Source organism: Copadichromis virginalis, linkage group LG8, assembly GCF_057382275.1.
Source record: "Copadichromis virginalis isolate Kocher_CV1m ecotype Utaka linkage group LG8, C_Virginalis_male_GT1.1, whole genome shotgun sequence".
Taxonomy (NCBI): Eukaryota; Metazoa; Chordata; class Actinopteri; order Cichliformes; family Cichlidae; genus Copadichromis; species Copadichromis virginalis.
This window is the reverse complement of record NC_140625.1, coordinates 4657710-4675239: the sequence shown is the minus strand read 5'-3', so window position 1 is coordinate 4675239 and position 17530 is coordinate 4657710. Positions and strand designations below refer to the sequence as shown.

Sequence of the window (17530 nt, the reverse complement as noted above, 5' to 3'; positions counted from 1 at the left end):
ATCACACTCCCCAAGCGTACTCTACAAACCGGGTCTAGGTACCCTTGCCCCTGGAGGGGGGAATTGCACCCAGACCCAGGTGGTGTTACCCTTTTCCCTGCGGTGGGGAGAGGCAGACCACCCCGACTCCGCAGCAGCAGGGAGGCCCCACACCCCAGACCGCAGTCGGACGGCCAACTCCTCCTACTAGCCCTCCCGCTCCAGCAGGCCGCAGAGAATGGGGGTGGGAGAAGACTCCAAACCTCCCTCCACCCGCTCATTGTAGTGTTGATGCATATGTGTTCTAAGGTGCAATTAAAACCCAGGAGGGCATGGAGCTACCTGCCAAGGAGCAGCAGGTAAGCGCATAGTCCCTCCTGCTAGCCCTCAATGACTAAGTGTATTTAAAATTGAGAGGTGGGCAACGACGTCAGGGGTGAGGTATACACCCTGATGGTAATTTAGACTCCGTGATTGTGCCCACCCCCAAGATCCTATATGTATGTGTAATGAGAGTGTGAATAATGTGAATGTCTAAGTTGTGGGATAAAATTGAGGCAGAGGCAGCCAGAAGGGGACGGGGGGGGGGGGGGGGGGGGGTAGCCTCCTCTGCACCCTGGTGACATACCCCCACTCCAAGGCCCTGCATGTGTGGGTGGTTGTGGAGGAGCGGGAAGAGGGAGGCAGCTGGAGATGGGGAGGGAAGGAAGGGAGGGGCAGGTAACCCCTCCCTGGGGCCAGCTCCCCCGCTGACCCCAGTAGGCACTCCCACCCTCCGCGACCCGCCAGGGAAGGGGGGCCCAGGCCCATCAGACCGGGGCCCAGTGCAGAAGCGCCCCCCGGCTCCACAGAGCCCTGGACAGTCCACCCAACCCCACCACAGAGAAAACTGCACCCACCCCACCATCCACACATCTTCCAGACTACATAAGACGGTAAACGCCCAGGCTGAGATCTTCCTCCACCTCTCCTGTATCTCCCCCTCCTGCAGAGAGTTCCTGAAGAGAAGAAAGCTCCTGCAAGATGTGACCATCCCCCCCACCAGTTGAAGAGCCCCCCAGGCGGCTCGACGCACCGGCGGCACCCTGCTCCAGGGCCGGGCCCCCATGCACCCACCCGCCCACAACCCCGGCAACGCACCAACCAGGACCCAAGCCCCCGAGGCCCGGCCCGGGCCCCAGCCCAGAGACGGAGCGCCCCCAGAACCTCACGCCCATCCCGGACCCACCCAGGGGCAGCCAGGTTGCCAGGTCAGTAACCCACGTCCATCAGCACAGACCCTCCCCTAGCCCCGCTGCATGCAGCCGCGAGGAAACAGTCACCTGAGAGCCAACAGAGCCCCCAACCGGACGTGACCGCTACCCCGGGTTGAGCCCCCCAAGGAAGATGCCTCCGGGGAACCCCCCGACGCCCTAAGCCTGTCCCTACCCCCTCACCAATCACAACAGTGAAGGCGGGACCAAACTATGACCCCCCACCCCCACTAGGTGATGGAGCTGATAAAAGGGGCCCAGAGCAATTGATCTAATGTGGTGGCAGAGGCTGTGTCAAGACTAATGTAATCTAATAGATAATTTCTATATTGGTTAGAATTAAGATTATTTTTATTTTTCCAGTTCATGAGGACTGTTTTCTTGGCTATGCATAGGGCAGTGAAGATCATATGGGCTATATTCTTTTCTGAAGTGACATTATCTAAGCTGCCCAGTAGACACACTAAGGGGGAAGTTGGAATGTTACATTTCAGACACTTTGATAAGTCTTCACATATCTCGCGCCAAAACTTTTGCACTGGTGGACAGAACCAAAGAGCGTGGATGTAATTGTCTGGTGTATTGCCTTGACAGTGTGAGCAGTTGTTGGAAGATGTAAAGCCCATCTTGAACATCCGATGACCTGTATAGTGCACTCTATGAAGTATTTTGTATTGTATTAATTGCAGACGTCATTTTAAGTGGGGGAACTTGCACAATCGGTGGCTGACTAAATACTTTTTTGCCCCACTGTATTTATTTAGTATTCATTATATTGATGTGCATAGGTGCTCTATTATTCAGCTGTCTATTATTCAGTGTTATTTTACAAATGTAAATTTTATAAGGACTTTTCTCCATCACCATCATTTCCTGTAGAATATACCAGCAACATTAATTACACAGTACCTAAAATCACATGTGCATTTACTTTTAATATAATTATTTATTCTTGTCTGTAAAATACATGATTATATGCAGTACATACAATTGCTTACACAGTACTTAAACTTGCACCTTGCATAATTTGCACCTCTTTCCTGTAAAATACCTGTTATGTAACACTTAAAAATGCATTAACTAAAATAACTTACACGTTATTTAAAATTACTTGAAGACTCAGTTTCACTTACAGTATTTTTATTTCTTTTCTTGTGTCTATCCTAGCATGCCTACCTTTGGGTTTTTGAAGGTAACTTAAATTACATTGGAGTTTCAAATAAAATACAAATAAAATAAAAATATATTTAATTAAGGTTAATTATACCCTTAGTCACGGTCAATATTATACAGTGTTACTAATCTATCTTTCAATATTGAATATCAATATTTTTCTTTTCAAGTGTAATTACATTTTGCTTAGAATAATATTTGTTAAATTAATAATTTTTTGAAATATTGGTATTGTTCCATAATCTCTAATTACATAAAAAATAATAGAACACTTTAAGTTTAAGGCTAGTTTTTTCAAGTGATGGAACGTAATAGAAGCTGCTCAATAGCAAAGCTGAGTATAATCAATCTCAGCGAATCTCTTTTTTTATATATCTGTTTCAGTGCACTGAGAAGCCAATTGCATGAAAACTGCCATCTGTCTTCTACCAGACTAAATAAAAAGGGGAGTCAAAGAATCATTACTTAAATGTGCAAGCTATTCAGTGTTTGAATAACAGTGATTAAATACATTTGGGCATTGGAAGTACCATCAGTCAATGAGTCCACTAGATGGTATTGCAGCAGCACTAACATTAAAACTAAAATTTACATTACAATTTCAGAAACTGTTCCCGAAAGAAGCTCCATATGTTGTTTCTGAAAGCTGTTATTACGACCTCCCATGAAGCACCAGCTTCCATGGATGTTGTTTTCTGGGCTTTTCTTTTTGTTCCAGTTATAGCTTTTACTTATTTCTAAATTTTACTTAAAAACTGAAAGGCTTTTGTTTTCTCAGGCTACTAAGAAATTTTGAACTTAATCAAATTTCAACTAATTGCAGGTTCAAGTTTACCCACTGATTGTTTTCTTTTAAAACACACTTTTCTATGATCTTTTCAACTTTTAGTTTCGAAACAAATCTCAGTGTTGTTCAGACGTGTGGAAAAAGTTGTTTCCAACATCTTGGGCTTTGGTAATATTTTTATGTTAACATCTTTTATTTATAAGTTATGGGGCAAAAATGATCCCAATACGTTCAGAAGGGTCATAGATTGGCACAAAAAACATGCAGCACATTTACCAACACATTAAAGCATTAAAAGCTTTAATTCCATAATTGAGACTTGCACTTCACAAAACTTATAAAGTGTACAAAATATCAGTCTTCTTATCAAATCTGACACTGATGACACAATTCAAAGTTCTTTTCTGCACATGAATAAACCTGACATCAAGTGTCAGAACAAAAGCAGGAGAAAGGCCAGCATTACAAAATGTGAGGAGAGTCACAGATTCCATCATGTTAATATATTCCATCAGACATTTAACCTGAAAATAGCCATGGATAAAGAGGAACAAAATACATTTAATCCTGTTGCATAAGAACTATTCATAAATGTGCAGGAAACACTGAGACAGAGACAGCACTCCATAATCGCTTTTTCTCCACCTCTGGGGCAACAAAGTGATTAAATTCATTAAATCTCTTCACATAATTGCAGCTCATCTATGGCAGAGTAAATATTCAATTAATAGTGCCTTTTTAATAACTGTGATTCCTTCAGTCCATCGCACATAGCCTCATGCTGTCATTAATTAAAATTTCTCTTTGTGTATTAGTCATAATACATGGCAACATTAAAATTTATTAAAAGGCAAGTTCATCTTTCAGCCCTGTGATAGACTGACGACCTGTCCAGGATGTACCCCACCTCTCGCCCTATGGCAGCTGAAATAGGCTCCAGTTCATACATTTATTGTGTATTGTAAGATGGGGAGAAGGGGTTAGGGTAGGTTAATCTTTTTCTTTGGCTACCACTTGGATAGAAAGTAGGCTTAAGCTGTCGCCATGTTGAGGTGGCAAGCTGAGCCGCAGCAAGCCCAGGCGGAAGCTCTTTACCAGTCTCTGTAGCATGTTTGGCCAAGGTTGACTGCCTGCCAAACAACCAGAGACAGAGCAGGGATGAATCAGCACTGACAAGGTGAAGCTAGCTTTGTGTTCACCGGTTGACAGCTCAGGTGCTCAGAGAGATGGAGACACAACAGATTACATTTAGGCCACTGCAGAAACAGAGAAGGGGAGATAAAGGAAAAATAGAACGAGTAAAAAAGCAGACAGTCCAAAAGCGCTTTTGGACTGTAGAAATTTTTCTCAGAAATAAATGAGAAAGTTGGACAATCAAGGCTTGTGTGTGAGTTGTGTGGTTTCGAACCACCACTTAGCAGGTAGCTTATGATGGCTTGTAGTTACGTTTTATAATTAAGCAACTTATGAAAGTCAGTCTTTTCTTAAGTGAAACTTAACTTTGGTTGCATTAATCTGTAAAGTACTGATTGTCTGACTGAGTTTATTGTCAGTATATCCCAAAAAGTTGATTCTGTTCATGTGGACATGGCATTTTCAGTGAGAGAAATGTTTTGTCACTCATCCACGTGACTTCTTCAGTCTCAGCTGAATGCAGGTTTTCCCAACCTCATAAACATTACATTTTCATAATGACTGAACCTAGCACCACTGACCAACAATGGGCTGTGAACAGAGTGTTGGGGATTTTCTGCAAAGCCATTGCAGAAAAACACTTCATTCCACATATTTCACATACAATGGTCAGTACTACAGGCAGAAACATAGGTCTGCCATGGATTCCCAGTTTTACCCATTGAAATGTCGCAGCAAAATTTTTTTAAATGGACTAACAATGAGGTGGAGCAACACAAAAGTACAAAGTTGCCAAAGCGAGTGAGAATTAAAGAATTTTAAGTAAAGCAATCTGGAGCATGTACAAACTGATATTAATCTTTAATAGATTGAGAGCAAACAAAACAACTGCTGTACAATGCCTCTGCTATCTTAGTTTAATTGGTCACAGGACTGCATCACATGACTAAAATGTGTCATCGTTTTCGAAAAGGCTCCGTGTCCACTGTCCACACTGCGACGCAAAAACGGCGTTTTCAAATGTATCCAAGAGCGTTTTTTAAAAGCTGCCTTTTCCTTGACTGAAAACTGTGTCTCAGTGTGGATGGAACGCCAAAATAGAGAGAAAAAGATGCGTTTTCAAACGAAAACGTATTAGTGTGGACATGGCCTTAGATCCACTGGAGCACAAACTGGGTGTTATCAGGGTGCTACAACCCAAAGCGAACACCATTCCCACAGATACAGACCCCAGGGAAGCAGAAGAACATCATATCAAGGCCCTAGACAACTGAGACTGAAGAAGTTGCTTGGATGAGTGACGAAACGTTTCTACCACTGAAAACGCCACACCCAGATTAACAGAATCAGTTTTGGGGGATTTTCTTACCTGGATGATTGAGCATATATCAAGACCTTGTCAATATATATTTTGATGTTACGTCAAACCCAAAAACTGCTTTCTTTTAAACCTAACAAAGATATTATTTGTACTTAATGAAACCATTCAGGGTCATTTTGATGCCACTATTAAATAATTTAAATAAAAGCACAGCTATCCAGCTGAGAGATGTCTCCAGCATGTCCTGGGTCTGCCTGACACACTTGACCTAGAATACCCAGGAAGCAGAGGCAAAGAGTAGCAGCTGTACTCTGGGCTCGTGTCTCTGACTCTTTGTCTCTCTCTCCCTCTTATCTGTCCTATTCTCAGGCCTTGTTGTGGCTCCTCTGCTATCTGTTATCCAAAGCACAGTTAGCTATGTGATGTACTAGTACATGATTCTGATTCTCTGTAAGAGCATCACACACAAATCTGTTCCCATGATAATGTTGGAAGATGTGTATAACTGAAACTCACGGGATTGCCCCGGTGAGTAGTCGCATTGATGTTCACTGTGTATATTATTGCTTTCTTGCAAGTAAATAAACTTGGAACTCACTACTCTGTGTGTCTCACTTCATAAGGGAATTTTTCTAACACCTTGGTCCTTTGAGGCAGATTTAAACAACTCTCCTGTTAATTTCTGCCAACGCTGACCAATACCGTGCATGGGGCGGGGGAGGTCTGGGACTCCTGTAATACCCTGAGCTGTCAATCACAAAGTGTGGTCAGGCCAACAGCAGGAAAGTACCGGGGGAGTGACCAAATTCATAGTTTGTTCATTAGGATACTGGAGAGTAAGAAATGGTCAGGGACCACTACAAAACCCTGTGCTGTACAGATCCGTGACCCACGGGAGCAATGGTCAGAAGCCATTAAAAAACTGCAATCCACTGGGTTGTTCATATGAAAGTAGCATAATAAATAAAATACACAATTTAAAAACAAAACAAAACAAACTAACGTAAAACAAAAAACTTGTAAGATAGGTAGTAACTGTAGTAAGCCAAAGCCAGACCAAAAAGCTTTTTCCGTATTGCATCTATTTCTCCCACAACAATCTCTAATGCTAGCACTAAGCTGCCCGCAGATGACACAGCCACCGCCTTTCCATGTGTACTATGTAGCAATGCAAATAACCTTTGCCACGCCAACAACTTCATCTCCCCCATCAATTTTTTGATGTTAAACAGGGAAATCAGAGGAGAGGCAGAGGCCAGGACAAAGCAAGGATAGGGGTGGAAATTGGGCATGGGACTGCACTGAAAGGAAAAAAGGCAGGAGAGATGATGATCATCAAGATAAGTGGGAAGGAAGACTAGATGGAAGAAGTCAGAAGAAGGAACCTACCTAACCTAACTTTGCTGGTTGTAGGTAAGCCAATAACTTTTCTTTGTGACAGTGGCACTACTTATACTGTAATCACAAAGGAAGATGGTGGTCATATACCTCTGTCTAAAACAACCAGGTGGTGTGTTCGGAGTTGTGTCCCATAAACCTCCTAGGGTGGGACTTAATGGCAAAATTGGTCCTGTACCTACGCAGAGAGGAATGCATGCACAAAGAACAGACAAGGCTCAGTGCATGTGGTACACATCAGAAACAACACCAAATTATTGGTAGAGTTAGGCACCTCAGGACTAGCCAGTGTTGTGGAATCCTTGCATAAGCTAGCACTATGTAGGGCACCACAAAATGCAGACGAACTTGACCCTGCTCACATACACTGCACCATGTATTATAAACATTCACTGGGGCCTGACACAAAGTATGAAAAGCAATTTGTTAAAGAAAAATCCACAACACTGCTGTTGACACTTTGTTATTGGGATGACACAGGTCGCACAGACATGCAAACTCAGAGACACTGGTAAACTATATTACAAGTGACTGGATGTCCCACATGTGTCTAAACCACACACAGGAAAATGGGGCGACCTCGGGCGATTGCAGTTATGTGTGACAATGCCACAGACTGGGAGCTGTTCCCACGCTGCCCTGGCAAACAATTTTTGCCATCACTGGTGGCATATGTATCTTTGTTAAACTGTACAAACTCAGCAACAAAAGCAGTGCACTTAAAGGAGATAAACCAAAACTGACAACCTTTTGATGTTATGCTTATCACGACAGAGGGAAACCCACTTTGCTGAAATCCCATAAATCCTCAGTAAATGAGGGGTGTTTCCCTGAGCTTCATGTTTGTCAGACCCACACACCATTATAAATTATTTGTCACCGAAAGTATTTTTCTGTAACCCAAATTGGTATGGCCCGGGTCTGACCCACACAATGTGCCCATGTGTGGATTACCTTTGGCAAACCTGATCTGGGCCAACAAAGGGCCGCCATTCTTTGTGGTATGTGGGTCACGTATAAGTTGTGTGCAGCCATGGGCCAGTTGCAGACACACTGCTGGCCATGTGCTGGCCCAGAACAGTTTCAGCTCTGGCCCCAAATGTCAGCCTAATGTGTACCTTAATCAAGCCATGTAATAACAACATGTGCTGGAACATAATAGTGCAAAAGTAGCATGACGAAACTCTGTTCAGACAGTGAATGGACTGATTCTTATATAGCACTTTTCTGCTCTCCTGGATTACTCAAAGTGCTCTATAGAACACTGTGCTCTATCACACTCTTAACATGCAGATGTGAGGAGCCAGTTAGTGGATCGAAACACTAGCCTTCCGATCAGTAGATGCCCTGCTCTACCTACTGAGCTGCAGCCACATAAACATGAGTAAACCCTCACTAGGTTTTGGATAAAGTGTACACTCACAAACTTGTCAAACCTGCATTTGAAACGTTGGCTACCATAGCAGTATAGTATTGCAACATGGCATTTGGGTCTTCTAACTAAAATAGCAAATTAGGAACATAAATCGCGCCATATTGCCAGACCTGGCCCACATCTGGTTGACATACACCCTGCCATGACACCAGTCAGTCAGAAGTGCCAGCTTGATGGCGGATCTGGGCCAGGCCTGTTTTCTATAAGCCTGGGCCACATAAACCAAACCATAATCAGGCCAGATATGGCATGCTATCACATAAACAGTGCCATCTACACCAGATCTGGCCCGTATTTGGATGACATACCACTTACCATGCCAGAAGTCAGCCAGCAGTGCCGGCTTGACACCAGCCAGACCTGTCTGCTATGTGGGAAATATCTTTTCTCTTTGTGCCCGATCCATAATGGGCAAAGCAAGGCTTTGTGAAACATGGGAACATTAGAACCATTTCTGCAAAATTCTAACATACTGAGAAAAAATTGCTACATTTATTGTAATAATCACACAGGTTTCTAACAGCTTTTGGGCTCAGTCGACTTTGCTTTTGCTCAAAGTTGTAAAAGTTTAAAATTGTTTTGTTAATTTAGGTTTTTAGGAGCTTGTGTCATCGGGTTTACTCCACACACTGTCGAGTAAAGCTAGAAGCTGGCATAGCGTTAGGTTTTGTGTAATTGATTCATTAATCTAAAAACATATATTTAAAAAAAAGAATACTCACTTGTGCTGGCACACCGTTGACAAATGAGTTTACACTCATTTGTTGATGGCTTAAGGAGAAAAAAACAAAACAGACGGCACTAATGCTAGTGGGTTTGCAGTGGTTATGTTAACAGATACAATTACTGCCCACACATGGCCATGTCATCTCTCTGTGCAATTCTCTGATTTAACTGCATTAACAGAAGTTCTTGAATGGGCAAAAAAGAGAAAGTTAACTGTCGACACCAGGGATGTTAAACTTATTTTAAATCACGGGGCACACACAGGCCATTTTGATCTTATTTGTCCCAGACCAGTGAACCTCCAATTTATGCCAGTATACAGAAATTTACTTTAAACATTATGTCTTTCTACATTATAACAAAATACGGCTGTGGTAAATGAAAGAAATCTGCCAGCATTACTCTTTCCAAGCAAAAGCTTATCATGTGATTCTATTTGTTGATTTCAGTTGCATTTGATACTGTTCATCCATACCTGGTGGTCTGAAAGCTCTTACATTTAGAAATAAATTCCTTAATTATCAAATGGTTTTAGGAAGGGGGTTTTTTGGACAAGAAAGTCTCAAAAAGTTAGGCTTGCGACAGCTAAATACTGCAGAACAGGGTTTAAATGGAGAAACCATGTTAGACTTTGTTTTCCTTGCAGTTTTTCACATTTTGGGAAAGGAAAGGTGTTTTGATGACCATTTTTGATGTTTTTTGAAAGGAAATACATAAAACCCAAGCTTATTTACATACGTAGCCATTGGCCTAGTCATGTCTCAGTAGGAGGAGGTATCTATAATAAATGAAACCTTTACAAATTACGAAAAAAAAAATCTTATAGAGGTGCTTACCTCTATAAGATATTTCTTTGGTATACCTGATGTATACCTGAACTAGAGCCATTCTCCAAGTAGGAAGTAGAAACAGAACTCTCCCATTTCATAAGGCATGTATTATAAAATAAATGTAATGGTGGCTAACATTTCCCACCCCAAACTAACACTCCAGTACATAGCACATACCTCACATGAGAAATGACCCTAAACATAACAAATGCTGAAGAGGTATTAGAAATAGAGACAGGTTACACTGACAAAAATAAATTGTGTTTTGGACTGCCTCCAAAGCTAATGTTTCTAGGTGTGTTGTGTGCACCTGCTAGGCAAACCTTGGTTACATCACCTTTTCGACTGAGATCAGGTAATGGTCCAGCAGTTGTTTAGAAGCACTTCACTGCCCCTCAAGGAGATCAGTAAATCTCTTGATTATTTGTGCCCACCTGTAAAACCCCAACCCCCTCTTAATGCTAAAGGTTATCATGGAAATTTCACCTGTTTTTAAAGGAATGGACAAGGCCAGTACCTGCATGACCTAAGCTGGTGCAATGTCACCTATGACATGACATGAGCCACTTCCCCTTACAACAGGACTGGTTTGTAAACCACACCACCAGAAGGGCTAATGTGTGGTGGATCATAAACTGACAGCTAGACTCCCCTCTGAAAGGAAAGAAACCTGTGCAACTTTTCTGAAGACAGAGTAGTAGGGCTGGGCCATATTATACCGTTCACGGTAATACCGGTATAATGTTAGGCAACGATAGGAAAATGAAATATCGCGATAGAATGGGAGTAAAACGCGCATGCGCAGTGCCTTTGTTTTCATACGCACATGGCCGATTGTTGAGTGAAACAGATGATCCAGAATTGGTTTGTAAAAATGGTGCAACTTCCGTGATGTGGAACTGGTTTGGTGTTTGTCCGTCAGATACACAACAAAGCACATTTTTTTGCAGAACATGCAAGCGGCCGTTGTTATTGTCGTATTTGTCGGACTAAGATGCTCTTAAATCTGGGAGTAATCTGGGTCCTAAACTCCGTATGCTTCAGGTCAAACAACACTGCAGCATCACTTAGAGTTAAAAACTGTCTAAATTCTTTCATCTTTAATAAAACGATCAGCATTGCTGCTTTACGAGGTGTAACTATAAAGTTTAACTTCCAGGCATCCATGAAAACAAAAGTTATTACATTTAACGGAGTTAGAAGTTAGCAGGAAGCTAGCGGAAGTTAGCTCGCTAGTTTCGCTAGTTACCTAAGCATGATATTGCATGTTCTGACTGAGAGATTTCTGAAAAAAATCAAACGTACAGCTCTGCTATCACTTGCAACATAAATGAAGACAGGAAACTAAACAGCAGTGACGTTTGTAGGGTTACTGAAGTTGGGCTAGCTGGTATATAATGATGTGCTACGTGATCGCTAGCGACACAGCTATGTTAGCATAACATAAACAGTGAAGCTGGAGGACGAACACTAACACTTTTCCACTTATAAAAGTTAACGTGAAGGTTCTTCATGGTTAGAAACAAATGCAATCGCATGGCAGGATACTGTAAACGGACCAAACTTCAGTCAGGAGAACAACTGAGATAATCCATCCACAATACGAGGTTAGTCATTAATATACTGCAACAACATGGGAATAGAGCAGCTGCCAGAGAATTCAACATTAATGAATCAATGTTACAGAAGTGGAGGAAGCAAGAAGAATGAGTTTAATAAAGTTTGATTTATCTGACTGCTTTGTTTCGCTTAATGTGCCTTATAATCCCGTGCACCTTATGGTCCGAAAAATGCGTACTGCACACTGCAGTTTAATGTTGCAAAGCACCTCTTTTTAACTTCAGTGGATATTATATATGGTTATGCTCAGGACATGTCAGCCCATTTCTAGTGGAAATGCCTTTTGGTTAAACTTTCAGCAAGGAATTTGCATTTGTACTGTTACATTTTTATAAAGCTTTAATGTACATAAAAACCAGCTTCTTGTTTAAGTGAATATAAATGGAAGGTTGTCTTTTTGCGCTAGTAATGTTGTGGAGTTGTATTTTGTCTCGCATCAATTATATCGTTGGTTATATCGTTATCGCAAATTTTCAAATATATATCGTGATAAATATTTTTGGCCATATCGCCCTGCTCTACAGAGTAGTATAGTTTTAGATGTGTTACTGGCAGAGAAGGTGGGGGATATGCAGGATGTAAATAGGGCTTATAATGACACTGCGGACAGTACGGAAGTGTAAAGCAATAATGACCGGAGCGAGATAAGCCTGATGTATTAGCAGAAAAACAATACATTGCATATTGTAAACTATGATGTAGGAGTGTAGCATAAACAGGAGGGAATGATAGAAAAATGATTAAAGCTCAGCAACACTCTTTAAAATTAAAGCTCTTTACAGCTAAAGGAATGAATCTCTATTGCTCTGTTCCTCTAATATGTCTATTTCTCAGACCTTGTTGTGCCCCCTCTGCTATCTGTTATCATGTAGCTAACTGTTTCTCTATAAGTGCATCACACACATATCTGTTCCCAGGATAACACTGGATGAAGTGTATAAATGAAAGTCACCGGATTGCCCCAGCAAGCACTCGTATAGACATTTGCTTCCTTGCAAGTAAATACACGCATTGGAACTCACTACTCTGTGTGTCTCACTTCATAAGAGAATCATTTCATTTCTAACAGATAGTTAACCTCTGCCACTTTGGGTAGCAACTCGTTGCAGTTGGGAGTGCTAATTCTCATGTCAGCTGCTTCACATTAAGCAGCAAACCACCCTAGTACAATGAAGTAATTGCTCAGTGAAGCCAACCGAACCACATATTTTGACTCCACCACACCCGACACCCTCTGCTCCTTTGCTGTGTCTAAAAATTGTGAAAAATTCTAAACAGAAACACTGACAAAGCCCTAGCAGAGCCCAACACCTCCCAGAAGAAGACTGGAAACAGCTAAAAAAAATACACTACAGGCAGTTAAAGCAAGCAGTTTGCCTAATGCGTTGCTTAGGGTGTGCTGGCATTTAACAGGATGAACAATCATTTGCTACCTTCACGTCTGCATTTTTGGGGAGCAAACGCAACTTTTTTGAGTAGATTTTCCAGCTAAGCTTGGGACAGTTACAGATGCAGGTGAGGTTTTTCTCAGTCCAAGGAGGGTCATTGCCAGGCAGACTGAGGCTTGCAGCACCAGGTATTTATTCACTCCACATAAAATGTATAAATAAATCATATAATACAAAAACGAACTATTCACAGTTCAACTTTTAACTATTTCAATTTTCAGCTTCTTCCTTTTAAACAAATTTAAAGTGAAAGAACACAAAACACTGCAAACCACAACACAATTAAATATAAATTAAAATATGAAAACAAAAAGAAGATGCACATTCTCTGTCATATGGACCTGCATGAATAAACTTTCTGAATCTTTTACTATCTATTACTATACCTTTCTAATGTGATGCTGTTGTCTCTGGCTCTTTCTCTCTCTCCCTCCCGCTCTGTTCCTGTGCTACTGCGAGTGTAACTACCGCCCCTCCCCCCTCTTCCCAGCGCAAAGCACAAGGCTCGCATGCGGAGTGAAGCGGGGAAAAAAGCGCGAGAGAGGGTGAGAGAAAGAAAAAAAACCCACGGCTCGCGATAAGGAGCCGGCTCGCGTCGTTCACGTCAAAGATACGGCTCTAAGAGCCATTTTGTTCGCGACCGACACATCACTAGTGGCAAATGGGTGTAAGCCTTTTAAATGGTAAATGGCCTGCATTTGTATAGCGCTTTTCTAGTCCCTAAGGACCCCAAAGCGCTTCACACTACATTCAGTCATTCACCCATTCACACACACATTCACACACTGGTGATGGCAGCTACATTGTAGCCACAGCTGCCCTGGGGCGCACTGACAGAGGCGAGGCCGCCGGACACTGGCGCCACCGGGCCCTCTGACCACCACTGCTCGGTGTCATTGGACTATCCTGGCCTGAAAGGAGACGCTACCGGCAGACTGCAGCGAGAACTGCCAGCATCTGAGCCAGACTCTGTCTCTCTCATCATGGTCACCTAAATGCAGCGCACAGTAATGGCAGGTTTTGTAATAAGGCAGATCGCACTAACATGCACTGTTAGTTGATTATTTACCTGCCGCATTAACGGGAGAGGATGTGCAAATGTTACCGCTGCTGCTGGGTTGGATTTCACGAGTCCGGAGCGGAATTAAAAACACGACAGGGCTCGCAAAATCGCTAGCCCGACGTCCCGGGGCTAGCGATTTTTCCAGTCGGGCTACCAAAATCTAACTCAGCCCTGCCCGTCGGGCTATCATAGGAAGGAAAATATATGTCTATGCTTTTGCATTCTTTCGCCAATGTAGCTGAGTAATTATGTCATTGGCATCGATGAGCCACTGTCAACATGTGACATATTGAAATCGCTTTTGAATTTGCGCTTGTTTTTTGCTTTCCCTTTCATTTTGCGATCGCGCGAATGGTGTGTAGAGAGCAGCAGCACTGATTGGTGAGTGACGATTAATTGCGCACCATTTCCTCTGACTTCATCTTATCACTCATTAGCTTACTGTTCAAACGCGACAAGTGAAATCTCTCGCAGCAAGCTTAAACATGTGAGAGGTTGAGTGCGCAAAGAATCGCTGACCGTTATGTAAGTACGTGTGTAAAAGCAGCAGGATTTACGCTGGTATTTTAGTTCTGCTGAGCCAAATAAGACAGGTCAGGGTGAAGAAGGGGCAGCCAAAGAAAAGCTTACCACAAAACGGAAAAGTTATGACTATGAGGCAAAAAGAAAGCGCAGCTTTTTTGGTTTCATGGACAAAAGAATTTCTGTGGCTGGAATATGACGAGCTAAATAACATGATGTTCTGCCAGGTGTGTTGTGAGTTTCATTTGATTTCTGAGTCGACAAGCACCTTTGTTACTGGGACTAGTAGTTTTAAGAAAGACCGCATCAGAACCCATGAGAAATGCAAGAAATGCATTATTGCCCAGTCTGCAGTATCTTTCCAGGAACAAACACCAATTGCAAAAAACATACTAAAAATAAACCAAGCACAACAAGAACTCCTGAAAAAGCTGTTTAGAACAGCGTGCTATATTGCAAAAAGTGAACTACCATTGGAAAAATTTAACAGTCTTTGCAAACTTCAAAAAGCAAATGGCCTAGATCTTGGTTCCACTTGCCTCTTACCCGTGACTTCAGTGGAAATTTCAGATTCAGGATCTGACACAGACTGATTCATGTCCTACACAGTTCTTACAAGTTCATAGAAATTTCTGTTCAATTTGAACCAAGTATTTGAGTTGATGATTGTAATTTTTATACAGTTGTTGTGATTTTTATTTTAACAATTTTTTTGATTAATTTTTGTTTCCATTACAATATTATACTTTAATGTATAATATTGTAATGGAAACAAAACATTAAAAAATTGCTTTCTTTTTTATTCGGGCTCCTTAAATTTATTTTGGGCTACCAAAAACTGAAGAATGCCTGCCTGAAGGGCTACCAGAGATTTTGAAATTTTGCGAGCCTTGCACGACATTCATTTAAGGTCATCGCGTGTTTTGTGAGCAAATGCTTTTGCATATTCGTAGCGTTTCCTCCCTTAAATGAAGTATCTACTTTGCAAGTATTGCAAGTTGCCCTGTTGTCATCCGTTCTCGTAAAGTATAACCAAACTTTTGAGCGTTTGAGCCACCATGTTTCCTGCCAGGTAAATGACGCTCCGCAACGTGATGACGTCATTTGGGGCGACTGGAATCGATAAGGGAATCGTTTGCAAAAATGGCAAACAATTCCAAGGAATTGAAACAGTGGGAACCGGTTCTCAACAAGAACCGGGTTTCGATACCCATCCCTACTCATAAGCATCACATTATGTTAGCAATTAGTTTTTATATTATATTAAAACTAGATTACACCTGGATGTTATGTATTTAAGTTCATTTGGTTAGGAAAGTCTCAGGGTTGCCTGCCCCTTACTGATTAACCACAACATATAACCACAACCAATTTCCTTTCTCATATAAGTTTTGCAAGACATGTACAATGCAACTGCCTATTGTAATCACAGGGTTCACAACCAATCCTACCTTGTTTCTCTGTGTGCAGATGGATCTACAATGGATTCTAAATAATTAAAATGATTAAAAATCAAGGAAAACACTTTATTTCGAGATCTGTTAGATGAAGACATCTACTGTAGCAGTATACCATAGGTGATAATTTGCAATGCTTCCCGTTTGCAATATCCTTGGGCAAGATACTAACCCCGTGTTTGCCTACTGGTGGTGGTCAGAGGGCCCGGTGGCGCCAGTGTCCGGCAGCCTCGCCTCTGTCAGTGCGCCCCAGGGCAGCTGTGGCTACAATGTAGCTTGCCATCGCCAGTGTGTGAATGTGTGTGTGAATGGGTGAATGACTGAATGTAGTGTGAAGCGCTTTGGGGTCCTTAGGGACTAGAAAAGCGCTATACAAATACAGGCCATTTACCATTTACCATCACTGCCCAAGGCTAACACTGTACTCTGCTAGAATATAAACATAACAACTAATCATAGCATTCATTTCAGAATGCAAGTGTGCATTTTTGAAAACACACCATCTGTGAATTCTTCTTAATTAGCTGCTGTCATATGGCACATGATCAAAAAGAGTCCTGTCCTTGTACACCACTGTACAGGGAAGATCACAAGAGAAACCACTGACTAAAGCACTGTTAGGCTGCAGGATATCAACTGTGAAGCTCTTAAGATAAAGTCACAGCTTTTCTTGAGCCAGAACATAAGGGTTGTGTATTCCTGAATGGATGAAGTGAGCTGCACTTTATCTTAAGGAGCTTGCATTATCTGCCAACATAAACAACAGTTGGTAGCACTGATCAGGGACACACACCTTGTCAAGTTGTACAACAGAAACCAACACAATAGCATTAGATGAATGTAGTGCGACATCATAGAGGTGCAACGAGCATACAAAAGAAAGAATCGACAAAGCACCAGCATCCATCAAGCAGACAACATAGAAAAACATTAACATATGCTTCTTTACCTTGCGTCTGCCAGTGTTCAGCTTTATGGGTGTAAGGAAGGGGTCGAAGATCATGTGGCTGGTCTCGATGTTCACTGGCGACTGCCTCTTCCCTACTGAGCATAGGTTCCAGGCTGAATTTACCAGCCCCCAGAATGATGGCACTGCAACACAAAATACAAGAGCAGGTGATCATCTGCACTGATGAGATAGCGAGACCTTTGCACAGAGGTCACACAGTAACGGGTAGGGATGGGAATTCAGAATTGATTCTTGTTGAGAACTGGATCCCAGTAGTTCACTTATTTGGAGCTGTTAGTCTGCTTGCCTGTTCATTCCACTTATGTGTTACATTTGCACTTTAATAGTAGTGATGTCTACAGCATGGATATGGACATTTGCTTTTATTTTTATTCTACAAAAGGATGAGAGTGTGATGGTAAAGTGCAAACTGCA

General features: G+C 42.1%; 1 protein-coding gene and 1 pseudogene across 1 annotated transcript in view; one reads left to right on the top strand and one right to left on the bottom strand.

Moving 5' to 3' along the window:
- The window catches only part of LOC146702536 (uncharacterized), a 123564-nt pseudogene extending 110569 nt beyond the window's left edge, over positions 1-12995 (top strand).
- Positions 1-17530, bottom strand: part of ca10a (carbonic anhydrase 10 (inactive)a) — a 320448-nt gene that overhangs the window by 171513 nt on the left and 131405 nt on the right. Inside the window, exon 3 of the mRNA XM_085465447.1 lies at positions 17096-17238. Coding sequence (XP_085321573.1) covers positions 17096-17238 — 143 coding nt within the window. The remainder of the gene's footprint in view (positions 1-17095; positions 17239-17530) is intronic.